This window comes from Pseudoliparis swirei, unplaced genomic scaffold, assembly GCF_029220125.1.
Source record: "Pseudoliparis swirei isolate HS2019 ecotype Mariana Trench unplaced genomic scaffold, NWPU_hadal_v1 hadal_25, whole genome shotgun sequence".
Classification (NCBI taxonomy): domain Eukaryota; kingdom Metazoa; phylum Chordata; class Actinopteri; order Perciformes; family Liparidae; genus Pseudoliparis; species Pseudoliparis swirei.
In genome coordinates, this window is record NW_026613261.1 from 733289 (window position 1) to 761288 (window position 28000).

The 28000-nt window shown below is 45.8% G+C and overlaps 2 protein-coding genes across 2 annotated transcripts; both read right to left on the minus strand.

Annotated features, from left to right (window-relative positions):
- Positions 1 to 875: 875 nt before the first annotated feature.
- Positions 876 to 13889, minus strand: LOC130190958 (vang-like protein 2). Its single transcript, XM_056410617.1, has 8 exons — positions 13845 to 13889; positions 7143 to 7469; positions 6388 to 6511; positions 4955 to 5562; positions 3275 to 3408; positions 3070 to 3205; positions 2239 to 2482; positions 876 to 1813 (listed from the first exon to the last, which is right to left on the minus strand). Exons 2-8 carry the CDS (start codon positions 7211 to 7213, stop codon positions 1553 to 1555), a joined length of 1578 nt encoding a protein of 525 aa, XP_056266592.1. The 5' UTR covers positions 7214 to 7469; positions 13845 to 13889; the 3' UTR covers positions 876 to 1552.
- Positions 13890 to 14610: 721 nt separating this feature from the next.
- Positions 14611 to 27857, minus strand: ncstn (nicastrin). Its single transcript, XM_056410664.1, has 17 exons — positions 27779 to 27857; positions 26791 to 26892; positions 26320 to 26443; positions 26099 to 26220; positions 25395 to 25540; positions 24537 to 24681; positions 23421 to 23536; positions 22659 to 22811; positions 22474 to 22578; positions 22122 to 22199; positions 20617 to 20786; positions 19864 to 19966; positions 19642 to 19740; positions 19061 to 19148; positions 18795 to 18958; positions 17490 to 17702; positions 14611 to 16438 (listed from the first exon to the last, which is right to left on the minus strand). Exons 1-17 carry the CDS (start codon positions 27834 to 27836, stop codon positions 16316 to 16318), a joined length of 2109 nt encoding a protein of 702 aa, XP_056266639.1. The 5' UTR covers positions 27837 to 27857; the 3' UTR covers positions 14611 to 16315.
- Positions 27858 to 28000: the final 143 nt, after the last annotated feature.

Here is a 28000-nt window from a genome sequence, read left to right on the forward strand (position 1 = left end):
ATGTTAAAATTAGAGAAAGAATAAAGTTATGAAAAAATAAAATAAAGAATTAATAGAATAAATTGAGAGAAGAAGGTCTGCATCTGGATGCCGCGTCCCAACGAGCATCAGGAGGCCTCCACTGCAGGGAGCAGTATATGTGTTAGGACCTGGAGGAAGAGGAGGAGGGAGAGGGGGGAGGAAGAGGAGGCAGCGTGGTCACTGCGCTCCTTTCGGCTCGTGGCGCAAGTTTAGAAGCGTGATGAAAGTAGAGAGGAGAAAGAGAGGAGAAAGAGAGGGAGGAGCTACAGTCAGACGCCTGGCTTTGTGATCCTTTGTTGAAATGCATTTAAATTAAAATGCATTTTAATTTAAATGCTAGATTAGGATTCATAAGGTTCTTAAGTCTCAGACTTCAATCCCTTTACGAGAACGTTCTTTATATTCTTTAAGTTCTTATATTCTTTAACTTCTTTATAATCTTTAACTTCTTTATATTCTTTATATATTTCTCTGAATCTTTCTCTCGTTTCTTCATCTTTTGATTCTCATTAAAAATAAAAGACATTTGATAACAAGTTCCACCATTTTTGTAGTTCTATCGTTGACCCTTCAGATAACAGCTGGTCATGCAGGAGGCGGGGCTTGTTGACTAAGTCTGCGATGGCGGCCTCCTCTTCCTCTTCCTCAGGCCCAGGAAGAAGTGGTTTCATTTCTATGTTCTCTTCGCCTGGCGACAGGAAGTGATGTCATCAAATTCTATTGGATGGTTCTTTTAACGGCGGCCTGGTTCAGCCAATCCAGAGGAGGCTCTGCATGCGTCCTCCCTGTAGCCACGCCCCCTCCCACAGCTGGAGAGGCGTTCAAGACACTCACAACAAACAGGAGTCCGTCAGTAGAGGTGGTTATTCAGGCTCGTTTCTATTTTATTAAAAGTACATGTTGGTAAAGTAGAAGTCAGAGTGGAGGTCAAGAGGTCAGGAGGTCAAGAGGTCAGGAGACGACCACGCGATGGAGACAGGCGTCTAAAGAAATGCCCGTGTAGAATAACAACCTGCATGTGGTCTGAGGAGCTCAGCAGGGGTCCTACGCGTCGCTTCTCCGGAGGAACAGAAAACGAAGGCCGCACAATAAAATAAAATAAAAGCTGCGTGTTAATTCAAAAGCACAAAACGCTACATTCTGCAAGTGTAAACACTTTGATATAAAGAAGTCAGAGTCATGTGACCAGAGAGGCGGAGTCATGTGACCAGAGAGGAGGCAGCAGAAGCTCCAGTTGGTCTGTTTTTAAAGAAAGAGGAAGTGACACGTATGATGTAATCCTCCTGCTCCTCCTCCTCCTCCTCCTCCTGCTCCTCCTCCTGCTTCTCCTCTGAGGCAGCGCAGTGAAAGTAGTCCAGTGGTTACGGATGAGGCGAAAAGAGAGAGAGAATATAAAGTGTGCATTTTTTCGTTAAAAAAACCCAGACATCAGAGCGTCTGTGATGAGGAGGAGGAGGAGGAGCCTCCTCTCCTGAAAAGGTTCCTGAGTGGCCCCCGTGGCCTCCTCAGTGACCCAGCAGGGGGTCCGGCTCTACACCGAGGTCTCCGACTGCAGCCTCATGACGAACTTGTGGCTCTTGGGGTCGACGAACTCCTCGCCGAGCCTCAGGAAGGGGAGGGGCGTCACCGTGACGACCAGCGAGAAGTCCAGGCGCCGCAGGGAGAAGACGAGGCCCTGGCGCAGCGCCGAGGTCACCGGCTCCTCGCTCACCAGCGTCCACGGGCGCCCCCTGGCGGTCGGCTGCTGGTACTGCACCGTGGGGCCGGGCGACAGGTAGCGCTCCAGGAAGGCCTGGAAACATGAGACTGTTGAAGAACCTCGGGTGTGAGAGTGTGTGTGTGTGTGTGAGTGAGTGTGTGTGTGTGAGAGTGTGTGTGTGTGAGAGTGTATATATATATACACACATATATATATATATACACACATATATATATCTATATATATGTGTGTATGTGCGTGTGTGTGAGAGTGTGTGAATATATGCGTGTGCGTGAGTGAGTGTGTGTGTGTTTATGTGTTTGTGTGTGTGAGTGTGTGTGTGAGTGTGTGTGAATGTATGCGTGTGCATGAGTGAGTGTGTGTGTGAGTGTGTGTGTGTTTATGTGTGTGTGAGCGTGTGTGAGTGTGTGTGTTTATGTGTGAGTGTGTGTGTGAGTGTGAGTGTGTGTGTGTGTGTGTGTGTGAGTGTGTGTGTGTGTGTGTGTGTGTGTGTGTACCTTGGGCGCCATGCTGTGTGTGATGCAGAACTGCAGGTGTGTGATGATGCTCTCCATGCTGTGGAGGCCCTGCTGCCTCGTGGTCCTCAGGTATTTCTGCATGGCGCGCGCCATCGGGGCGAAGATGGCCTGCGCCGCCTCGCGGGGGTCCATCACCTCGCGCGGGTGTTTGGGGGACGACGCCACCTCGTCGTCATGGAGACGCTTGATGTGCGTGAAGGCCTCCTCCACCGCCACCACCAGCCTGGGGGGGGGGGGGGATCATCACATTGAGATTATTCATGAGCTATATAAATAAAATATGATATAAAAATATATTATTTCCCATTATCTCTATATTATTTATCTAAATTAATTATGGAATTCTAATAATTATTCTAATAATTTAAAGCGCCACGTAAAATTAAGAAAAATAAGTTTTTGATGCGGTTTATCATTAATTAATAATTAGAGATTTTAATTGTTTTCATCCAGAGGGAAATTTCTTGTTTTACATTTAAAACACGTAAATAATAAAACAATAATAAAATAAACAGAATATAAAAATATCGTGAATTATAGCAACAGCATCTCATCGCATACACACACACATATACACACACACACACACACATCACACACACACACACATACAGAGAAACATGCGCACACACACACACAAACACCTGGCCTTGCCCACGCACTTACAGACACACACGCACACATAGACAAACGCAAAGACACACACACACACACACACTGACAGACACGCTTACACACACACATAAACACACACACACCCACATAGACAAATGCGCACACACACATTCATACACACACACACACACACACCTGGCCTTGCGCTTGCGTAGCCGGCGGTCTAGCTCCGCCTCCTCGTAGTAGAACTCGTTGTGGGAGTTGTCTCTCCGCCGGGCGGCGGCCGCGATCATCGCCCGAGACTGACCCGACGAGTTGTTGGTGGTGCTTTCTACAGAGGGGGGGGGGGGTTAGCGGGGTCGTGACCTCGTGGGGGGAGCGTGCGGGGGCGGGGCCTCACCGTCCAGCGAGTAGACCTTGAAGCCCGTCATCTTCTTGGACAGGATGGACTTGGGCAGGTTGAGCAGCGCCGGGTTGAACACGGAGAAGTCGCTATAGTAACGGTCCAGAACCCAGAGGGATGCCCGCTGCACACTGGAGAGAGAGAGGGTCAATGGACTCACACACACACATTCATACATAGACACACACATATAAATGTATACACACACATTTATACACAAACATTCATACACACACATACATACACACACACACACACACACACACACACATTCATACATACATAGACACACACACATATAAATGTATACACACACATTTATACACACACACACACACATTCATACACACACACATTCATACATACATAGACACACACACACATATAAATGTATACACACACATTTATACACAAACATTCATACACACACACACACATTCATACATAGACACACACACACATATAAATTAGGGCTGTGAAACGATTAAAATTTTAATCGGGTTAATCACAGGTTTCTGTGGATTAATCATGATTAATCACATATTACCGATATTCTCGGTATATTTTGTGAGAACATAGAGATTTATGACAAAAGACGGATATATACATTTAAACATTCTTCTATACAATGGTGCTGCAACTCAGCAGTTATTTAGCAGTTTTCTTCCATATGGAACATTAATACATCTTCATCCTAAACAGAATGTTTAACCCTCCTGTTACCTTTCGGGTCAATTTGACCCCATTCAATGTTTAATGTCGGTGTTCTTTGGGGTCAATTTGACCCCAGGCTGTTTTTCACTGTGTCAAACATATCAGAAATATCAACTTTTTTATTTATTTAAAGGGCTATTTAGGTAGTCAACAAACAAACATAAAGTACCTCACACTTAAACTTGGGACGCAATATTAATTCTAATAATTTTCTGGAGGTTTTAATTGCTGGGGTCAAATTGACCCCGAGGGTAAAATATGTTAGTAAATGTAAAGGTAACAGGAGGTTAAACAGAGCATTGTTCTCTTGTTTGTCAACCATTAACTCCACCATGATACAATCTAAAGGCCTCTAGTCTTCCTCTAGCAGCTGCTGAGGCAAACTGACTGTGTGGGTTTTCTTCATGAACTGGGCCGTGATGAAAGGGACGGCGGGGACACCGCTGCAAAGCTGAAACCTCACCGGCCCGGACACGGGGACAGATTGACAAGTGACTTTTTTTTTTGGAAGCTCATTTTGCAAGTCACTTTCTTTTCGTCCCGACGACCAACAACAGACGGATTGGAAGCTCATTCTGCGCATGCGTTAAATGCGTTAAAAAAACAAAAACTAGTTAAACCTGTAATTGAATTAACTGAGTTAACGCGTTATTTTTCACAGCACTAATATAAATGTATACACACACACACACATACATACACACACATACACACACATTCATACACACACATACACACACACATACACATATAAATGTATACACACACACACATTCATACACACACACATTCATACACACACACATTCATACATACACACATACATTTATACACACACACACACACATTGATACACACACACACACATTGATACACACACATTGATGCCCCCCCCAATGCATACACACATAAATACAGACAGATAAACACACACACACACTCACATAGTGCCCCCCCCCCCACCTGAGGTGGCCCACGTTGTAGAAGCGGCTGGCTCCGTCCGTGCTGCGCACCACCTTGAGGCAGAAGGCGGGCTGCAGCTGCCGGACCTCCAGCAGAACCAGCGCCAGGTACTGGATGAAGAGCAGCGTGTCCACCAGCGACGCCGCGTACTCCACGATGCCGCGGTAGTCGCGCTCCCGCGGCTCCAGCACCCGCACGCCGTAGAACAGCCAGTAGGAGGCGACGAAGAGGAGCACCAGCACCATCAGCAGGCAGCGGAACACGAAGAAGCGCGGCAGCGAGGCGCGCGGCGGCCGCAGGAACAGCGCCCAGGACGAGATGAGCAGCACCAGCAGCTTGAAGGCCAGCGACACGTAGAGGCCCTCGCACGGCGTGCCGCACGGCTCCAGGGCCTCGCGCCACAGCGCCTGCGGCAGCGCGAGGAAGGCGAGCGGCGTGACCAGCGCCAGGACGCTCAGGCAGCCGCCCAGCGCCGGGCCCGCCAGGCGCCGGCACGGCAGCGGCGCCGACTCCTCCAGGTCCTGGGCCGCGCGGCTCAGGTCCTCGTGGGACACGCTGTGCTCCGAGGTGCCGGTGACCACCGTGGTCGTCTCGCCCCAGTTGTCATCCTGTCGGGGAAGAGGTCGGAGGTCACGAGGGGCTCGGGACATTAAATATATATCAAAAAAGATGAAAAAAATCAGCTTAATTTTACGAGATAACCGAATAAAATTAAGAAGCAGATTTTTAGAGAACAATTTAGTAATTAAACAACTTGAATCTGTTCTGTATCCAGGCAGAAATCAAGGCGCTTATGTGACTTCTGTGTTTGAAGCAAATATAGAAGCAGAGATGCTAAAAGAAAACCATTAAAAATAAAAATTAATAAAATTAATAAAAATAAATGAATTATAAAATGTAGAAGGATAAATAAAAATGTATACAAATGTATAAATAAAAATGTATAACATTTATGAATGAAAATGAATAAAATAAATAAATAAACATTAGAAAAAAAATAATTTGAAATGTAAAAGTATACATAAATAAAAATAAATAAGGCCATAATTTCAGAAAAGTTTAAATATGCTCTGAAGTTATACAACAGCTCAAAGAAAGAAAAACTAAAATATATTTAAATAAAAGCGTCGCAACAACCATTTTCATATTTTAATTTATAAAGATAATGGAGCAAATTCTAAAAGAAAACCATTCAAAATAAAAATAAATAATAAAAAATAAATTGTATCTAAAAAAATATATGTAATAATTAAATATATATATATATAAATAAATGAAAAACAGTCATAATTTCGCGAAAAATTTAAATATTCTCTGAAGTTATAGAAGAACTCAAAGAGACGTAACAACCATTTCAATAAAAAAGTAAAAACTACAAAATGTATAAAATAATTGAAATAAACATGTAATGGTGTAGAAGCGGCGCCACTGACCCGCTCGTCCCCGCGGGTCGACTCGGCATCGAGCAGCGGCTCCCCGGGCGTCTGGATGGTGACGGATTTGTCTCCGCGGCTGCTGCCATCTCGGCTCTTGGAGCGGTGCCGATCCCTACGGTCCCTGAACCACCCAAACACAGCATGTCACACGGGCTGGACTGAAGGTCTCCGAGTAGGATTTAACCACATTAACCAGATTTATACATCAGATTTTAGAAAATGTGATTTATTCTGATTTGTGGAACTATTCCGGGGTCCTGCTACTTGAGAGAAAGTCCAAAAAAGTTTGCGAGAGTAGTTCATCCCCAAAATTATAACTTCTTGAGAACTTTGATTTAGTTCAGGTCCTCAGAAAAAAATAAAAATAATTTGTATACGATTTTAAATAAAAATAAATATATATATATATTATAACAAAAATGTTTTTTTTAAATGAAATGTATTTATAATATATAAATAAAAATGTTATATATATATATTTATAATAATGTTACAATATATATATATATAAATAAATAAGAAGATCCTCCCCTGTTGAATATTAAGTTTTGTTCCGAGTCAACTAAGAGTGATTTAGTTTTATTTCAGGCTGTATTACTTATTTACAAGAAACGTTTAACACTTTTGTCTTTTTAATTAGTCAAACAAAGAACACAATCACAATTTCTATATCAGTCAAATTAACCACCATTAGTTATTCTTTCTCAAAAACTCTGGGCCAGGTGAATCAAAGCGCCGCGTATTGGACCAACCTGTGCTTGCGGGAGCTCCGGGAGTGGGAGGACTTGTACGAGTAGCCCGAGTACTGCGACTCGTTGTCCATGTCTCGGGTCGGCGGCGAGCGGGCTGTGCGAGCCCCGCCTCCTCCTCCTCCCCGTGTGCCCCGCTGCTCACAGACTCCTCCCAGCTGGCTCTTGCACTCGGAGATGGACCTGGAGGCGAGGGCCAGGGGCAGCTTGAGCAGGTCAACCTTGCTCCTGAGGGAATCTATCTTGGAGGGAGGTGGGAGGGCAAGGGGGGAGGAGGAGAGGACGGTGGGGAGGAGAGTCGCAGCAGGGCAGAGCTGAGGTGACTGGGACCTGGAGGAGGAAGAAAAGGGAGAGCGATGCCTAAAACATCACGTAACTGACAGACACAAGAACCAGGTCAAAGTTAAACATGATGTCTCTAGGAAACACAGCGATGGCTTCCTTCCTTGTTGGCGGACCTCCCGGCATCACACCTTCTCAGAGACGGATGCACTTGAAGCTCCCCGGGGTCCGATCTGAGCTTCCTCTTTGAGATGCACTGGAGGCTTTGATCGAAAACACTTCCTCCACGTCTGGCGTTCAAACGAGTGGTTTAATAATTAATGTTTAGAACGTATAAGACGATGAGATATGGTGGTGAAGATACGGTTCAATGTCTGATTTATGTGTGCCAATGATTTTAGAAATAGACTTGAACTGAAACCGACTGCAAACTGAGTTGTCGGGCCTTTATTCACGTGTTAATACACCAGGCTTTTTATTAGATGTTGTCCAGCCATTGGAGGTTCAAGAGGATCATCTTTACAGTTTATCACTATTTTGTTGTTGTTGTTGCATTCAAGTTGAATATCTTCACTTTGAGTTTAAATGCTTGTCAATACTATCGTTTATTTTTTTTGTCTGTAAAATATTTAGAAAAACATATATGATAATAAATACAAGGCTACAGGGTTCCACAATTAAATAAGTAACTCCTAACATTCAATATAAATAAAAATATATATAAATGTATTTACAATCTCATAAAAGCGGAGAAGAACCGGAAGTGCCATTTGACTTCCGGAATGAAAAATTGTCAACATTTAACATTGGCCCAAAGAAATAGTCCCTCAAAAAGGACCCAGTTTCAACCGGGGGAGTCAAACACCTACACACAGTCAGTTTAATTATAAATTAAGGACGCCGTGCCTGTGGTTGTTGACTCCTGTGGGAATCAAACCTCTCACCCTGACGCGCACTTTAACCCGGGAAACCAGAGCGAGAAATCGACTTCCGGGTTTTTCCCGGGTTAACCGCCAGCGCGGATGTATATCTCTTCTCACAGAGACGCCGGCGTCGTCCGCCGCCGTCAGCTCGGACACAATGGCGTCCGCATCGCATTACTGTGGTGTTTCCACGAAACTCGTCTCACATCCCCCTCCCGCACTCCCCCCGTTCCCCGGGGAAACGGGGGGGCGGCCCCTTCGTTGCCATGGCGATGAAAGAGGGGCCGCCCTCCGCCGCGGAGGAATCGGCAACAGTAATTTAAAAAAAAGTGTTCGATTGGTAAATGCTGGGTAATTAATGTAAAATAAGGGGCGTGGTCAATGAGGCTCGCTGGCTTTCATTGGACCGCTGGTGGAAGCGGAGGGGGACACCATCCCTGCCCGTCTCACGGGGTCCTGCTCCAACTCGATGTGGTTTATCTGCTCCATCGACGCCTTTGTGATGAAAAGCTCACTTCCCTTTCACAGTTTTACAGTCTCACATTCATATGCTGCCCTCCCGATTGAATCCCTGAGGCCGCGTGCAACAAATAAAACGACCTCAACTCGACCCGACACCCCTGAACCCCAAACGAGTAGTAGCCTCCCCCGGCTGCTTCATCCGCAGTAACGAGGAGCGGAGGATGACAACTGAGAGCCCAACGGTTGACGTCACCAAAGCCAAGAGGTTTCCTCCCAGATCTGGACTTTACTGTCAATTTAAAGCACATTTGCAAAGTTATTTTTTGTTTTGTTTGTTGAGAAAGATGTTATAAAAAGCTTATATATATCAAGGAAATGTTTTTTGTTTCCGATGACGTCTCATATGATGACCGCCCCTCAGGATGGGCAAAGTTAAACAAACCGAGGAGATATCCAGGTATTATTACCTGTGATCTTCATTCAATAATGTTGGATAGCATTAAAACAAACAAACCGACCCACCGTGGGCTTTAAGAAACTCTTTCTCTCATCTCCGTCCACCAAAAGATCAACCAAGAGAATATCTGGCAGATTAATGTGGAACTAAATGATTTTGTTGCAGCTCTAATCGTCACCCCGACTCCAATTATTGATTTGTGATTATCAATTACATTTCTACAGATAAAGTATATAGTCTGAATAAAAGTCTAGTCATCTACCTTTGAGGATTTCTCATTTCACAATATAATTATATGGCGAGTGTTGAATTACAACCCAGCTCTGCGTGCACACACACACACACACACACACACACAGTAAATACACGCTGCTGACAGCATGGTGACAATCAAAACATTATTTATCTTCCTTGTGCTCTGGACCTTGAGGCGTACGTTCATGGGGGGCTTCACGAGGAGCTTCCTCCCGTTCTCCTTTTGCAGCCTGTGACCTTTCAGCCTCTCATGACGTCATAACCCCCCCCCCCCCCGTAATGAGACGCTCATGAAAACCTCCGCCGGAGAAAAGGAACCGGTTAGTAACTCCAGCCTCACATGATGTGACCAGAGTCCATCACCCCCCCCCCCCTCACGGTGAAGACGCTCCCCTCCTAGTGTCGGCTGCCTGTGATGCGTTCATGGCCAGTGTGTCATTGGTTGTGAGTACTGCAGCTATTTTATACCATTTATAACATTTTAATGCCAATTTCAAACATCATGCTTATCTTAAATCTTCAGATTTGCATCTGAGAAAATAACAGGAATTATTCTCGGGAAACAACCATATGGAACACGACCCTGATGACGTCACGGTGATGCCTTCAGGGTCAGCTGATGACATCCTTAAGAGTGTGTTACAAACTGGACAGGTGTGTGTTGTCCAGGTGAGTTTCTAATTAATGATGCATCATGGGAAATGTAGGATCCAGAGCTCTTCTGGGGCGGATAGTTGTCGGTTATGGATAACACCCGTCAAACGGAGAAGACGTAGACGACGACACCACTCAGGAGGTGACCGTGTAGCTGGAGCTAGCCTAGCTTAGCATAGAGACTGTAAATGAAGGGAAACTGCTAGCATGCCTCCAAAAGCACCCGCCCGCTCCCAGTGAACACTTTGAGTCTGTTTAAAATCAGTTCACATGGACAGAGAAGTGAGACGAGTCCATTCCCCTCTTTAAGTGTGTGTGTGCTTGACTTTTACTTGGCGGGGAAACCCCGAAGACCCAGCCAAGAAACAGTCGAGCACACGACCCCCCCCCCTTATGATGTGAGATGAACGTGTTAATAAGTGAGTTTGGACCTAGTGGGCGGGGCTTACGAATGAGCGAGGAATTTCTATTGGTGGGTTTTGACTTGCTCAAGCCGAATCGACCAATAGAAACTCTCGTTTACATTTTGAGAGCAAAAGGTTTTTTTTCATCAGCAAAACTAACAAATTAATTTACTTACAAACGAGAAGTTAAGTTACCTCTCTCACCCTTTCTGTTTGTTTGCGTAATGAAGACTCAGATCCACCTTTGGGGGGGGGGGGGGGGGTCAACTGGCTCCTTTCTAACCGCCCGCCTCAAATAGAAGTCAAAGTCTGGCTTCTAAAAAAAGGAGAAATGACCTTTGATCCCGTGACGCTGCTTTAAAAAGACGTTTCTCCCAGCGGCGGCTCAGTGATCTGCGTGGGCCCGAGGCCCCAGATGACACCCAGCGGCGATGTCGGGCGCCGAGCCTCCGACAGGGCCCCGCGCCACGAGGGTAGAGCCATTACATAACCTCCACCAGGGCCACGAGGGTAGAGCCATTACATAACTATACATGAAATGAGTCGCCAGCTTCATTTAGCTGTGTGTACACAATGACTGTAAAACATCCTCATCTTTACCCCCATGTGTTTAACTTCATGTTACAGTGTAAATGAACTCAAAGGTCGTGACCTGCTGCAGAGGTCAGAGGCACGTTAACGCCGTGGAGAACACGTGAAAGAGAAGCTCTGAGAGACGGATGATTCATAATCGGGTTCACATTTAAAAATGCACCTTTTCTTTTTATGTAAAAGGGAAGTTATTATTTGGCTTCTTTTTTGTCCTAGAAAGAAAAATAAGAAACGTTTAGAAGTTCAGTTGTCGGAGCGTCCCACCAAACGATGTACGTCTCTTTATTTGGTGTCTAAATGCTTGTTAAATAAATATGTAGAAGTGAAGACGCTGAGAAAGAATAAAATAAAGGGCGGTAAGCTCATGCTCAACCAAACCACTGCAACTGGTGTTTGAGAGTGAGACATGTCGGATTCTCTCTCTTTCTTTAAGCCCCTCCCCCAAAGAAGGCACCAAAAAAAAGAGAGAAATCAAGTTTTCATCCAACTCTCAGCAGCTGTCAGGGAGGGGCCACACACACACACACACACACACACACACACACACACACACACACACACACACACACACACACACACACACACACACACACACACACACACACACAGTCTGTCTGTCTGTCTGTCTGTCTGACTGTCTGTCTGTGTGTGCGTGTGCAGATCTAACAGGATATGGTTGAATCAACAGGCCTGTCTACACAAACCGTCTTCATATCCAAACATCGTACTGAGGGGCAGGAAGTGGATCGGACTCTGGTCCATTAGAGGGGGGGGGGGGATATTATTAACCCTATAGTTGCGTTCTATACAGTTTTGGTATCTCCCCCCCCACACACACACACACTTCTGAGCACATCTCTGGTAAACACCAGATGGACTGATGGTCTGACGGTCATTCCTTTGAGAGCGATCCAAGTCGCGGCTCACCAGGCATTTAAAACCGACATTTGAAAACCTCAACAACAACAACAACAACGTGCCTGTCAATAATGACTCAGGTCCCTAGATGATCTACAGATGGTTCTATGTTCTACTGAATAACAACATGGCGTCTGGATATCCATGATGTGATTTCTCTGAATTGATATCCTCTCAAAAGAAACCAGAGAAGTTAAATTAATGCCATCAAAACCCAAAATACGTTTGAGTCTACGCCCGTATGAAAAGAAACCGGCGGGCACTCAGCCAGCGTGAATATCCCACAATGCAATGCGGTAGTGTGAGAATTACGTGTCTCCAACCGCGAGGAGGCTTCCAGGAAGTGGCGAGGTAATTACACATCGGGTCAGACATGTTCGTGTTTATGATATTATAGTTAGAACATAAAGACAAAAGGAACAAGAATATAACATAAAGACTGAGAACAGCAGTGTGGAAACAATCAGGATACATTGCATGTATGTGTGTGTATATATATATATACATATATATATACACACACATACAATGTATCCTGATTGTTTCCATATATATATTTGTCTTACATCCTTGAAATTTTAACTGATTTAATGATTAACATAATAAAACAGTTATTTAATTAAGGCCCTACTGGACATTATTATGATTATTATTGATACACAACTTTAACATTCGGTGGTTCTCTAACAGGCTGTTGTCTCAATGCGTGTCAACAGAGACCCCCCCCCCCCCCCCATAGGTCTCACTTGACCACTACTACAGTCCCATCGGAAGCCGCCCCCCCCCCCACACACACACCTCTCCCTCCGTGCGCGTGAGAGTCTACCTGTGACGCCGGCAAGTACGCGCGGCCCCGCGGTCCTGTTGCCGCGCCGCCCGCGCTACAATGTTTCACTTCGGACACATTGTCGCGCTGCCGCGGTGTAACGCGCATCCCGAATGCAGCGACACACACACACACACACACACACACACACACACACACACACACACACACACACACACACACACACACACACACACACACACACACACACACACACACACACACACACACGGCCACGCCGAGGGGGGTCCGGGAGCATTTTAGGGGCGGACGGAAAAAAGAGTTGCGCGACCCGACAACATGAAAAGAGAAAGAAGAAAAGGAGGTGCAGGACAATGGAGACTCCCAGGCCCCACTGCTCCCCTCCTCCTCCTCCTCCTCCTCCTCAAAAAGAGAAGCTCGTCCTGCTCTTCCGCCTTTCCTTCTTCTCTCCTGTAAATGAATGGACGCCTCACCAGCCCCGCAGTCCTCCAGCGAGGAGACGCTCAGCCCGTCGGCCTGAGATCAAAGGGGACACGGGTCTTTTCCTCCACGCTCATCTCTCTCCCTCGCCCTCTCTCTCTCCCTCTCTCTCCCTCGCCCTCTCTCTCTCTCTCCCTCTCTCTCTCCCTCTCCGCTCTCTCCCACTCTCTCTCCCTCTCTCCCTGTGTAACGTTCAGGAACACAACCCTCCTCGTGTAAAAGGTGCTCCTCGGACCTACCTGGACAACAATAGGCCCGATGAAGGTCCTAAAGTTCCCTCTCGGTTTCAACCCCTCCTCCTCTTCCTCCTCCCAACAAAAAATAAAAGGGCAACCCCCGCGTCCGGTGGACTATTGTTTGGGGGAACCGGAGAGCTCCCGCGAGCCCGAGTCCTCCGGCGCGTGAAGCGGCGCGCGCAGTCCCCGCCGGCAGCGTTTCAACACATTTATTCCACACAAAAATACTACTTACTTATTCCGGATTGTCCATTCAGGGAATTTTTTTCCTCACTTTCCACTTTCTTTCCACTCAGCCGTAGCAGCGCGAGCCCCGCCTCCGCTCCACTTTGGCCCCGCCTCCGAAGGGGGAGGGGCCTGTGGAAACCGTGTGTGTGTGCGTGTGTTCAGCCACAAAACATCCATTACCTAACACACACACACACACACACACACACACACACACACACACACACACACACACACACACACACACACACACACACACACACACACACACACACACACACACACACACACACACACACACACACACACACACACACACACACACACAAGAATCCTCCATCATCATGAACTGTCTGTACAGTCGGTGAAGTCACGCGCATGCACAGGACACTTCAAACACATATGAGAACGAGACTTTTTTCCCCTGTAATATTAAATAAAAAGTGTAATAAGCTGTGAGTCACATCCTGCCCTCACTTATATTATATATACTTATTAGATATAAACCACTGCATATAAAGTTAATGCTTTCACACATTTTAAAACATTGATATATAAATGTATATATATAAATATATATTTGTCTATATAACAATATATGTATTTATATATAAATACATATGTTATATAGACAAATATATATTTATCTCTATCAATATATATTGATATATAAATATATATATAAATACTAACAATGCTGTTTATCACCATCTTGTTCATAAAATGACTATCAGAGTTACTGCAAGTTTCATTTAAGATTAAAGATATCTATATATTTTTTAAACATGATCAGAATTTATTTGCATGGTACGACGAATTTTACAACCGGAAATCATAAAAAAAACAAAAAAAACATCCTTCCACACGACAGGTAAACACAACAAATAAAACAAAATGTTTTCTTTACAGTCATTTGTTGTGATTCCATAGTTGATACTTCTGCCTACCAGATGTAAAGGAATAATAAATAATAAATCAAATGCACTCGCTTTTATTATCCGACGAGGTACCTCGACACAGTCAAACCTCGAGATTAGAATTAAAAGAAGATAAAGTAATACTAAATGTTTTTACAGTTTTTATTTGAGAGCAGTCACACGAGGACAAAGACGTTTTGAAGTCCTAAACGATATGAATATGTTTAGGATCTCTAATCCTCGAGAGGAGACCCGTTTGATGAGCCGCTCACAACCCATTGACCCACTTAAGGGGTCAAAAGGTCAACAGGCCGAGCTCCTCTGGTGCCACGCAGCTAAAGCACTGCTAAAGCACTGCTAAAGAGACAACAATGGGATTGGGATTGGGATTGGGATTGGGATTGGGATTGGGATTGGGACCCCCCCCCCCCCCCATCTCAAATCAATGTGCTTTGGGAATGACCTCATTCTCTCCGAGAGAAAAGATGAAATCACTTTGTTGTTTCCTCTCAATACATTTATATATAAATACATCTATTGTTATAGAGACAAATACATATTTATATAAATGTATGCATATATAAATATATACATTTATATATAAATATATTTATATATAAATCTCTATCAATATATATTTATAAATAAATATATAAATATATTTATATATATATAAATATCCCAACAATGCTGTTTGTCACCATCTTGTTCATATAATGACTTTCAGAGTTCCTGCAAGTTTCATTTGAGATTTAAGATATATATTTTTGACCCCCCAATCAATGCTGCACTTCGATTTATTGTTTTTAACCTCGTTAAAAAAAGGAGACACCTGCGTCTTTAGTGGAGAAACAAGAGTTTTTTGGGGGGGGGTTTGGATTCGTTTACGATATGAAATAAAAAATGTTTTTCGGCCACGCCGGGATATTCTTCTTCTCCACGCATCGCAATACGTGAAAGTGAAGTTTAGATTATTGGGGAACCGTAAAAATGATCAAACCTTAAATTTAACGACTCGCTCAGACAGAAACAAATGACGTGTTTTATTCTTCTCGGGTTGATAAGTTAACGACGTCGACAGACGGCTGCAGTATTGCACAAATCATCGCAATCCACGAAGTTCAAGACACACTCGTTGTGCGTACGCATCAGTCAGGTGATCACACACACACACACACACACACAGGTACAGACACACACACACACGCGGCCACATTTACATATTCACAATCGGAGGGGAACCCCGCGCTCAGGTTAAAGCTGATGTTGCGCCTCCTCTCCCGTGACACGGGGAACATCCTCCCACAAGAAAAGAAAAAAAGAGGAAAAAGGAATGAAAAAGAAATATAAAAAACGTTTCCGCTGACAGGGTCTCTGACCCTGATGAGTCCAGATCCATCCGGTCCGGTCCGGTCCTCGTGTCGCGTCTCAGCTCAAAGGGCGAGTCCATAAACATCGTCGTCAAAAAAAACAAAAAACCCTCTGCTGCTCCATCCTGGTGGTCTGTTGGGGTGGTGGTGGTGGTGTGGTGGTGCTGGTGGGCCGGCGCCGCCCGGTCCGGTCAGTAGGTGGCGTTGGCGGGCTCCCGCCCCGAGCTGAAGAGGACGTCGGCCTTGGAGCTCATGGCGTACGTCAGCATCAGAGACGCCAGCAGCACGGCGACGCCCACGCCGAGCGTCAACATCTGAGGACCACACGGCATTACAGGGGGGGGGGGAGTGAGTGTGTGTGTGTGCGTGTGTGTGAGATTGAGTGAGTGCGTGTGTGTGTGCATGTGTGTATGTGTGCGTGTGTGTATGTGTGTGAGTGTGCGTGAATGTGTGTTTGTGTGCGTGTGTGTGAGTGTGCGTGTATGTGTGTGTGCGTGTGTGTGAATGTGTGTGTGTATGTGTGTGAGTGTGCGTGAATGTGTGTTTGTGTGTGTATGTGTGTGAGTGTGCGTGTATGTGTGTGTGCGTGTGTGTGAATGTGTGTTTGTGTGCGTGTATGTGTGTGAGTGTGCGTGAATGTGTGTTTGTGTGTGTATGTGTGTGAGTGTGCGTGTATGTGTGTGTGCGTGTGTGTGAATGTGTGTTTGTGTGCGTGTATGTGTGTAAGTGTGCGTGAATGTGTGTTTGTGTGCGTGTGTGTGTGCGTGTGTGTATGTGTGTATGCGTGTGTATGTGCGTGCAGAATTCATTCGTTCTCACATGTCTTTACTGTTGCATGTTACGCAACATGACTCACACAGCAGTGTTCTCCCTCCCGGGTGGCCCCTCCCCCCCCTGACTCCTGCGCTCTGATTGGCTGAGCTCCATTTCGGTGTTAACGACGTTATAATGAACGTGCCGAGGCTCGACTCCTCTTGGAGCGACGTGATTCATCACCGTCGTCTTCCTCTCCGCCTGCAGGCAGCGCGCAGGGCCCAGGAGGCGCAGGAGGCTCCATGAGGCCCAGGAGGCCTCCTGCCCAGGAGGCGCAGGAGGCCCTATGAGGCCCCAGGAGGCGCAGGAGGCCCCATGAGGCGCAGGAGGCTCCATGAGGCCCCATGAGGCCCTATGAGGCCCCATGAGGCCCAGGAGGCCCCATGAGGCCCCATGAGGCCCTATGAGGCCCAGGAGTCCCTATGAGGCCCTATGAGGCCCAGGAGGCCCTATGAGGCCCTATGAGGCCCAGGAGGCCCTATGAGGCCCCATGAGGCGCAGGAGGCTCCATGAGGCCCCATGAGGCCCCATGAGGCGCAGGAGGCTACGTACCTCCAGGTCGTGGCTGGCCACCAGGAAGATGCGGCCCTTGATGGTCTTCCAGCGGGACTCGGTCCAGGTGGAGTACTCCGTGGAGGTGAAGTCCTGCAGGTCGAAGGCCGGCGACAGCGCCTTGGAGAGGCGCGCCGTGGAGCGCGTGCAGAAGCCGGCCCGCTCGGTGCTGTTGGGCGGCGCCGCGCCCTGGACCCACAGGAAGGAGTGCAGCTGAGGGGAACATCGTTACACACGGGTCAGACTCTACGGGTCAGACTCCACGGGTCAGACTCCACGGGTCACTCTATGGGTCAGACTCTACGGGTCAGACTCTACGGGTCACACTCCACGGGTCAGACTCTATGGGTCAGACTCCACGGGTCAGACTCTATGGGTCAGACTCTATGGGTCAGACTCCACGGGTCAGACTCTATGGGTCAGACTCTACGGGTCAGACTCTACGGGTCAGACTCTACGGGTCAGACTCCACGGGTCAGACTCCATGGGTCAGACTCTATGGGTCAGACTCTACGGGTCAGACTCCACGGGTCAGACTCTATGGGTCAGACTCCACGGGTCAGACTCTACGGGTCAGACTCTACGGGTCAGACTCTACGGGTCAGACTCTACGGGTCAGACTCCACGGGTCAGACTCTACGGGTCAGACTCCACGGGTCAGACTCTACGGGTAAGACTCTACAGGTCAGACTCTACGGGTCAGACTCTATGGGTCAGACTCCACGGGTCAGACTCTACGGGTCAGACTCCACGGGTCAGACTCTACGGGTCAGACTCTACGGGTCAGACTCTACGGGTCAGACTCTATGGGTCAGACTCTACGGGTCAGACTCTACGGGTCAGACTCTACGGGTCAGACTCTACGGGTCAGACTCTACGGGTCAGACTCTACGGGTCAGACTCTACGGGTCAGACTCCACGGGTTCTGACAGCTTTAATCTAAATGCATCCAGTGGATTTGTGTTTTTAGGTATTCAACATTTGAGTAAGAGTTGGAGTCACTTTCTACACAAATGTGTTTATAGACTGAAGGTTTTGGTTTTTCCAGCTAACTATCTAACTTGATACTTAACTAACTTACTAACTATCTAACTTACTATCTAACTAACTAACTTACAGTCTAACTAACAGGTTCTCCTGGTTTTAGTGTCTCAGATGTGAAGACGTTCCACTTCTTTCATTTTTTAATGACAGCAAAATTCATTTAAAATCCCCTTAAATGTAAAATCCTTGGATTGTTCAGATAGTTAAACACTATAACTACCGATGATTAACTAATCACGAGGTGTGGGGTGCTGGCCTCACGTGCTTGCTCTGCGTGTCCTGGCCGTCCAGCCTCTGGTTCTGGCAGTCGTCCCGGCTGACGTTCACGGTGCTGCCGCTCAGGTTGGCCAGCAGCAGCTGCACCAGCAGGGTGGGCTTGCTGGTCTGCGTGGCCACGCCCACGTAGAAGTTAGTGGGCCCGTCCGCTGAGAGAGGAGGACACTAGTCACGGGTCGGGATCCAACATGTCAGCCCTTCACAATAAAACACGGGTACGCGTCCAGTCGATAACAAACATCTGAACTCACTCAGGTGGCTCATGAGGTCCGAGGGGACCAGCTGCTGGAACCAGGAGTTGTTGGAGCGGACCAGGAACCCGTACAGGATCCGGGTCACCTGAGGGGACGATGGGGAACAACACCAATGTCAACGCACAAAACAAAAGCAACAACATATTATATATATATATTTTAATATTATATATATATTATAATATTATATATATGTATAATATATATATAATATTTTATGATATATACATTATATATATATATAGTATAAAATATAATATTATATATATATTATAATATATATATTATATATATAGTATAAAATATAATATAATATATATATATACTATATATATAATATATATAGTATAAAATATAATATTATATATATATTATATTATAACATATACTATATATATATAATATATAAATTATGTTATATATATAGTATATATATTATATTATATATACATTATATCTAATATATATATTATATATATATATTATATATGATATATAAAATGTAAAATATTATATATAATAATATATATCATATATATTATTTATATATTTAATATATATTGATATTTAAATGGTACCATCTGCGGGTCGGCGTTGATGCTGCTCTGCTGGCTCTCCTCTCCTCCTGCCTGGGTGAACAGAGTCCGGGCGACCATGGTGGCCACCTCGGTTAGAGCCTGGGAGGACGCACGAAGGGCAAAGAACGACTCAATCAGAAACGTGAACGGCGACTTCGCGATGACATGCAACACGGACGCCGTTATGGGTCAGTACTCGTGGTCAGTGGACCAATCACAGACCTTCGCCGTGTCCGTGACGAACTCCAGCTGCTCCTCCGGCGTCAGGTCGGGAGGGTAAGAGATGTTCAGGTAGTCGGCGTTATCGTACATGCTCTCGTAGAAGCTGCACACGGGAAGGAGGGATGGAGAGAGGGAGGGAGTGAGAGGGGGAGGGAGAGAGAGGGAGGGATGGACAGAGAGAGAGGGAGGGATGGAGAGAGAGAGAGAGGGAGGGATGGAGAGAGAGAGAGGGAGGGATGGAGGGAGAGAGGGAGGGAGTGAGAGAGTGAGAGGGGTAGAGAGAGTGAGAGGGGTAGAGAGAGGGGGAGGGAGAGAGAGGGGGAGGGAGAGAGAGGGAGGGATGGAGAGAGAGAGAGGGATGGAGGGAGTGAGAGGGGTAGAGAGAGGGGGAGGGAGAGAGAGGGAGGGATGGAGAGAGAGAGAGGGAGGGATGGAGAGAGGGAGGGAGTGAGAGGGGTAGAGAGAGGGGGAGGGAGAGAGAGAGAGAGAGGTAAATAAATTGATTCCTTGAGATGACCCAGATCCCACGCTGATGGGTGGAAGTGCTGTTGTCTCGTGGTTGTGGCGTGTCGTGGCGTGTCGTGGGCGTGGCTTGGCGTCTCGTGGTCGTGGCGTCTCGTGGTCGTGTCGTGGTCGTGTCGTGGCGTCTCGTGGTCGTGGAGTGGCGTGGCTTGGCGTCTCGTGGCGTCTCGTGGTCGTGGCATCTCGTGGTCATGGCGTGGCGTGGCGTCTCGTGGTCGTGGCGTGGATCACCTGTTGGTGAAAGCGGAGCGGTGGTCCTCGATGACGACCCCGGGGATCGGCCGAGCTCTCAGGAAGCGCTGGAAGGACGAGGGGGGGAGGGGCTGAGAGAAGCCGGGCTCCTCCACCGATAGGCCGAGGCCGGCGGAGGCCGACCGCAGGCGGAGGATCAGCTGCTTCACCTGGACAGGTGCACAGAGGACAAGCTGAGGGTGGACAGACGCTCTACTTGGAGGTTTATTTAGAGCATGTTAAGAGGTATATTTAAAGCATATTAGAGGCTATATTTGACATATTAAAAGGTTTATTTAGAACAAATTAAAAGGTATATTTAAAGCATATTAAAAGGTATATTTAAAGCATATTAAAGGTATATTTAGAGCATATTAAAAGGTTTATTACAACAAATTAAAAGGTTTATTTTAACATATTAAAAGGTATATTTAGAGCATATTTAAAATTAGATTTAAAGTATAATAAAAGGTATATTTAGAGCATATTAATAGGTTTATTACAACAAATTAAAAGGTTTATTTGAACATATTAAAAGGTATATTTAGAGCATATTTAAAATTAGATTTAAAGCATAATAAAAGGTATATTTAGAGCATATTAAAAGGTATATTTAGAACAAATTAAAGGGTATATTAAGAGCTTATTTAAAGTTATATTTAAAGCATATTAAAGCAATATTTGTCATATTAAAGCTATATTTGACATATTAAAGCTATATTTGACATATTAAAGCAATATGTGTCATATTAAAGCTATAATTGACATATTAAAGCTATATTTGACATATTAGAGGCTATATTTGACATATTAAAGCAATATGTGTCATATTAAAGCTATAATTGACATTAAAGCTATATTTGACATATTAGAGGCTATATTTGAAATATTAAAGCTATATTTGACATATTAAAGCTATATTTGACATATTAAAGCAATACGTGTCATATTAAAGCTATAATTGACATATTAAAGCTATATTTGACATATTAGAGGCTATATTTGAAATATTAAAGCTATATTTGACATATTAAAGCTATATTTGACATATTAAAGCAATATGTGTCATATTAAAGCAATATTTGACATTAAAGCAATATTTGACATATTAAAGCTATAATTGACATATTAAAGCTATATTTGACATATTAGAGGCTTTATTTGACATATTAAAGCTATATTTAAAGCATATTAAAGCTATATTTGACATATTAAAGCTATATTTGACATATTAGAGGCTATATTTGAAATATTAAAGCTATATTTGACATATTAAAGCTATATTTGACATATTAAAGCTATATTTAAAGAATATTAAAGCTATATTTTACATATTAAAGCTATATTTAAAGCATATTAAAGCTATATTTGCCATATTAAAGCTATATTTGTCATATTAAAGCTATATTTGACATATTCAAACTATATTTGACATACTAAAGCTATATTTGTCATATTAAAGCTATATTTGACATATTAAAGCTATAATTGTGGTGGACACGAACCTCGTCGTTGACGCTGTCGTTCTTGCGGGACACCGGGTCGGAGTGAAGCCACAGTTTGGAGTCGGCCCGCAGCCCGACCTGAGGGAGTAACACGATAAACACGACTTACACACAGCGTAACTGTGGAGGGAAAAGGTACACCGTTGGAAAGGTTGTAATAATATAATTATAAGAGTTTCATGAGTCATGCAAGTTGTTTAAAGTAAGATTTGCATAAATACTTTGGGTATGAAAAACGGCCTCGGACCAAAAGTTGGCCGATGAGACTCTTTGTATTATTGTTCAGAAATAATAAAAAGGTGCAGAACCGTCGGCATGGCTGCTCGTATCACACACACACACACACACACACCTGTCCGACCTCCAGCACCGAGTGCACGTTGTCCAGATCCACTGCAAAGTTCTTCTGCTGCATGTCGAACACCATCCTGGAGCTGCCGATGTAGTCGAAGGTTTCCTGGAGGGAAACGACAACGTGAGTCGGCCGGAGGGGAACGGCGAGCGAGGTTCGACGGTCGAGCGCCGCGAGCAACGGACCCCGTGAAAGAAGGCGTAGAGGATGTTGCGTGGGGGCGGAGCCTCCTGGGTGGCGTTCCTCAGAGCGTGAGCGGCCGCCAGCAAAGCGATGAAGCCGGAGGCGCCGCTCTCTGCTCCGGGAGCCACGTCGAAGAAGAAAGAGCGGCTGTCCAACTGGAGGGGGGGGGGGGGAGAGAGAGAGAGGAAGAGAGAGGAAGAGAGAGGGGGAGGGAGAGGGAAAGAGAGAGAGGAAGAGAGAGGGAGGGAGATAGAGGAAGCGAGAGCTCAACATTATTTTTAGCCTTCTCTTTTGACTGATTAATAATTGAGTCAATAAAATGTCATCAAATAAAAAATTAAATAAATATAATACATTAAATAAATATAATACATTAAATAAATATAATAAATTAAATAAATAGAATCAATTACATAAATAGAATCAATTACATAGATATAAGAAATTTAATAAATAGAATAAATGTAATGAATAGAATAAATTAAATACATATAATTAATTAAATAAATATAATTAATTAAATAAATATAATTTAAAAATAAATGTGTGTCTGGTTGGATCCAGTTTATAAAGAACACAGAAATAAAAACAAAAAGTCTCTTCAGAGAAAGAGGGAGGAGCCTCTCCTTCAGCCTCTATACTGGAGATCACAGCCAATAATAATAATAATAATAATGACAATAATAATGATAATAATAATAATGATAATAATAGTGATAATAATAATATTAATAATAATGATGATAATCATAAGTGTCAGTCACCCTGGCTGCTGCCAGCACCAGGCTCTCCCCCTGCTTGTGGCCCTTGGCCGTGTTGTTCAGGGGCCTCGTGGACCCCCAGACGTTGAAGTCTCCCAGCGGGTCGCAAACCATTTCGGCTGAGGACACAAGAAATGAAAAGAGATTCGTTAGAGCGAGTGTCTTTGGTACGGTCAGGTGCTCATGACCTCAGAGGTCACTGCGTGTAGGGAGCTCCCACCCGGGAGAGAGGGCAGAGAGAGAGAGGGGGAGAGAGAGAGGGGGAGGGAGGGAGGGAGGGAGGGAGAGAGGAAGAGAGAGGAAGAGAGGGGGAGAGATAAAGAAAGAGAGGGGGAGAGAGAAAAAGAGAGAACGAGAGTGAGAGAAAGAGAGAGGAGAGAGAGGCTAAGGAGAGAGAGGGGGGAGAGAGAGAGAGGAAAGAGAGGGAGTGGGGAGAGAGAGGAGAGAGGGGGGAGCGAGGAGAGGGAGAGAGGAAAAAAAGGGGGGAGAGATTGTGGGGAGAGAGAGGAAAGAGGGGAGAGAGAAGGGGAAGAGAGAGAGGAAATAGAGGGGCGAGAGAGGCGAGAGAGAGGAGAGCTCAACATTGTTTAAATAGATGCGTTCATGATTTCTCTTTTGAAGGATTAATAAGAGAGAATGATGCGTTCATGCTCCTGGTTTTTAAATGATGCGTTCATGCTTCTGGTTTTAAATGATGCGTTCATGCTCCTGGTTTTAAATGATGCGTTCATGCTCCTGGTTTTAAATGATGCGTTCATGCTCCTGGTTTTAAATGATGCATTCATGCTCCTGGTTTTAAATGATGCGTTCATGCTCCTGGTTTTTAATAGATGCGTTCATGCTTCTGGTTTTAAATGATGCGTTCATGCTCCTGGTTTTAAATGATGCATTCATGCTCCTGGTTTTAAATGATGCGTTCATGCTCCTGGTTTTAAATGATGCATTCATGCTCCTGGTTTTAAATGATGCGTTCATGCTCCTGGTTTTTAATAGATGCGTTCATGCTCCTGGTTTTTAATGATGCGTTCATGCTCCTGGTTTTAAATGATGCGTTCATGCTCCTGGTTTTAATAGATGCGTTCATGCTCCCGGGCATTAATCCGAGCAGTGAGCTCCCACCCGGGCTGAGGCTTAAGTTGATGTCGTTCCTCCGCATGCAGGTGGCCGTGTCCGTGACGGCCGACATGTGTGAGTAGAGCTGCATGGCGCACAGCGGGTAGCGGGGGGCGCTGCCGTTGGAGGCCCGGTTGTGATCCATGTAGCACTGAGGAGGGAGGGGGAGGGAGGGAGGAGAGAGAGGGAGGGAGGGAGGGAGAGACATACAGAGGGAGTGATAGGAGAGAGGGGGAAAGAAAGGGAGGGGGAGAGGAGAGAGAGCTCAACATTATTTTCAGCTCCTGGTTTATAGGTATATATTTATATATTTATCATGTGTCGCAAGATGTCAGTGACCCACTTCCTGTCCCGTCAGTGATCCACATCCTGTCCCGTCAGTGAACCACTTCCTGTCCCGTCAGTGGTCCACTTCCTGTCCCGCCAGTGAACCACTTCCTGTCCCGTCAGTGATCCACATCCTGTCCCGTCAGTGAACCACTTCCTGTCCCGTCAGTGATCCACATCCTGTCCCGTCAGTGAACCACTTCCTGTCCCGTCAGTGATCCACTTCCTGTCCCGCCAGTGACCCACTTCCTGTCCCGCCAGTGACCCACTTCCTGTCCCGCCAGTGACCCACTTCCTGTCCCGCCAGTGACCCACTTCCTGTCCCGACAGTGAGCCACTTCCTGTCCCGCCAGTGAGCCACTTCCTGTCCCGTCAGTGACCCACTTCCTGTCCCATTAGTGACCCACTTCCTGTCCTGCCAGTGACCCACGTCCTGTCCCGCCAGTGAGCCACTTCCTGTCCCGCCAGTGAGCCACTTCCTGTCCCGCCAGTGAGCCACTTCCTGTCCCGCCAGTGAGCCACTTCCTGTCCCGTTACCTGTTGTATGACCTGCGTGTCGTTGTCGTCCTTCATGCTGAAGATGGGGAAGTCGAAGGCCTCGTAGGACAAGCCGCTGCCCAGCGGGTTCCACAGCGTCACGTTGCAGCGGGCCATGGCGGGGTCGTAGGCGTCCGTGTACACGCCTGAGGGGAAACACGCACAAACTCATGGAAAGTGAAGCTAAAAAGGAGCTTTAAGTGTTTTATTCCTTCTTTTATTTTATTTTTCTGTCAGTATATCATAAAAGGCTGCGGCGTGGAAGTAAAATGCATTAATTAATTAATTAATTGAAGGAGCTCATGGGGTATCGTAGTATTTAGGGCTGCCCACCAAAAATTATGGATCATAAATTAAATTAAGTTTAAATAAATGAAAGTGACGGTCATTAAATTCATTAAAAGAATGATCTAAATACCTAATTGGGGGGGAAATAAAAAACTAAAAAAACTCCCAGAACCAATTCTGATGTCTATATTGTAAAATAACAAAACAGTCAATGTTAAAAAAACCCGTTTGCATGGAGTGAATGTGTTCTTGCCCAACAATAAGTTCACCGCAGCCTTGAATCCTAAACCTGTGTTTCGAGTACACACACGTCGCCATGGCGACACCACGATGTTGCGTGTCGCTTCGCGCGCGGCTTGTAAAAACCTCATTTTTATATTCCCGTGTAACCGGTGTGTCGCGCCGCCCTCACCCACCCGTGTTCTCGTTGGGGCAGCTGGTGTGGGGGGAGGAGCCCCGGGACGGGTTGGCGCTCGGCGTCACCACGGCGACGCCCGCCACCCTGCCTGAGCCGCTCTTCAGCTTCATCATGACGGATCTGACGGGGGGGGGGGGGGGAACACACACCCGTCAGAGGATAGAGCGTCGTAGATTATTTCATGAGAGGCGCTTCCTCTGCAGGGTGCGTTCACTGTACCTGGTAAAGAGCGACGACTCCAGGATAACCAGGTATGGAGGCGTGAGGCCAGAGGTCAGGACCCAGTCCAGGTCTTCCTCGGACTCCAGCACATGGAGCACGCCCACGTTACCGGACAAATGGGCTAACAACAACAACAACAACACAGGGGAATGTGGGATGAGACACTGCTGTGCTAGAAACAAACATCAACGTGGGTGCACCTGCGCCTCTTCTCCACTAGGGGGAAAGCTTTTGATAAGTCACATTAAATCAAGAGAATATATTTCCTGGTTCATCTTCAACCGCAAAAATCATTTCTGACTCTCGAAAGCCGTGGAATTGATTTTGTAGTTTTTCCGCCTGGAGCAACCACACGGGAAATTCTTTGAGAACTTTATTTAATAAACAGTCGTCGTCAGTATTTTACGACTAAAACAGTCAAAGAAAGACCCCAGAGGTCACGGCTCTTTTCACAGGAGCTTTACTCACACTGGCAGCCGATCTGGTGCGTGGCGTTGAGCAGCCGCACACACGGGACGGTGTAGTTCAGGTTCACGTAGATCTTCTTTTCCACCGAACTACCGCCGACGGCTGCAAGAAAGAAGAGGAAGAAGAAGAAGAAGAAAGCACTTTAACGACTGTAGCAGGAAAGAAAAAAACAAGATCGTGGTTTTTTGCTTCCTATTTCATGACTTTTCCTAATTTATTGGGGACAACGGGGAAAACATTAAATACACATGATGATATGTTTTCAATGTCCTGGACACAACTCAATTTGACCCCAGGCTGTCTTTTACTGTGTAAAACATATAAGGAATATCAACTTTTATTATTTATTTAAAGGTCTATTTAGGTATCAACAAACAAACAAAAAGTACCTGACACTTAAACTTGGGAAACAATATTAATGTTCTGTCGGTTTTAGTTGCTGTGGTCACAGAGGGTCAACGGTGTTCGTGCAGGTGAAGGTAACAGGAGGTGAATTCACACGGGGCTGTTTCGGTGTAACACCTCAGGCAGAATGAACCAGGATCAGAAAACAGCTTCTCTGGCGCTGCGGACTGCTTTGCGGCAACCGCACAAACCGCTGAAGAGAGATGACGTCATTTGCCGTAAAGGTCCGGCGGGTGACGTGACTGCAGTCACGCTGACGCTGGGCGGCTCCGGACCCGAGAGGCAGAGACACTCATCGTAAAGTCGTCGAAAAGATGTAATAATAAAAAATAATAATAAACGTTTTTAATCGTTTCCAGTTGACGGACATGTGGACATTAATTGTCACGGACTCTCCGCCTCGTTGAGAAACGACAAGTTTAAGAGCAACGGGTTCGCGTTCGGCTAGCGCGTACTAGCTTAGCATTCGGTTAGCTCCGAGCACAAAGAAGTGCCTCAAACTGACCCGTCGCGCGCAAGCACGCGCACTCTATCCCATAATAACACGACTGCGTGGACAGAGAGCCGTGCGAGTCAAACTCACCGACGAAGAGGCAACAAACTAGCAGATTAACGAGCCATTTGCTCGACAGCAGATCCATCTTCCTGGTTCGGCAAAGGGAGAACACAACACAACAGTGGGTGTTGACGTGAAATGCGTCCGGGCTTCCGCTGTTTGGTTCCGCTTACCCAGAAAAGGGACGGACTCGTTCAAAACGGCAGCTCCGGAACTCTCGTTTGTTTAAAAAAATTAAATCAATAATAA

Excerpts from the sequence above, each read along its gene's own strand:
- LOC130190958 (XM_056410617.1), bottom strand. The coding sequence starts at position 7,213 with ATGGACAACGAGTCGCAGTACTCGGGCTACTCGTACAAGTCCTCCCAC. Across the intron at positions 6,512-7,142 it reads CGGAGCTCCCGCAAGCACAG|GGACCGTAGGGATCGGCACC; the intron begins GTTGGTCCAATA and ends TGGGTGGTTCAG. Across the intron at positions 3,409-4,954 it reads TACAACGTGGGCCACCTCAG|TGTGCAGCGGGCATCCCTCT; the intron begins GTGGGGGGGGGG and ends CTCTCTCTCCAG.
- ncstn (XM_056410664.1), bottom strand. The coding sequence starts at position 27,836 with ATGGATCTGCTGTCGAGCAAATGGCTCGTTAATCTGCTAGTTTGTTGC. Across the intron at positions 20,787-22,121 it reads ACGACAGCGTCAACGACGAG|GTGAAGCAGCTGATCCTCCG; the intron begins GTTCGTGTCCAC and ends GCACCTGTCCAG. Across the intron at positions 16,439-17,489 it reads TGGCCAGCCACGACCTGGAG|ATGTTGACGCTCGGCGTGGG; the intron begins GTACGTAGCCTC and ends TGTGGTCCTCAG.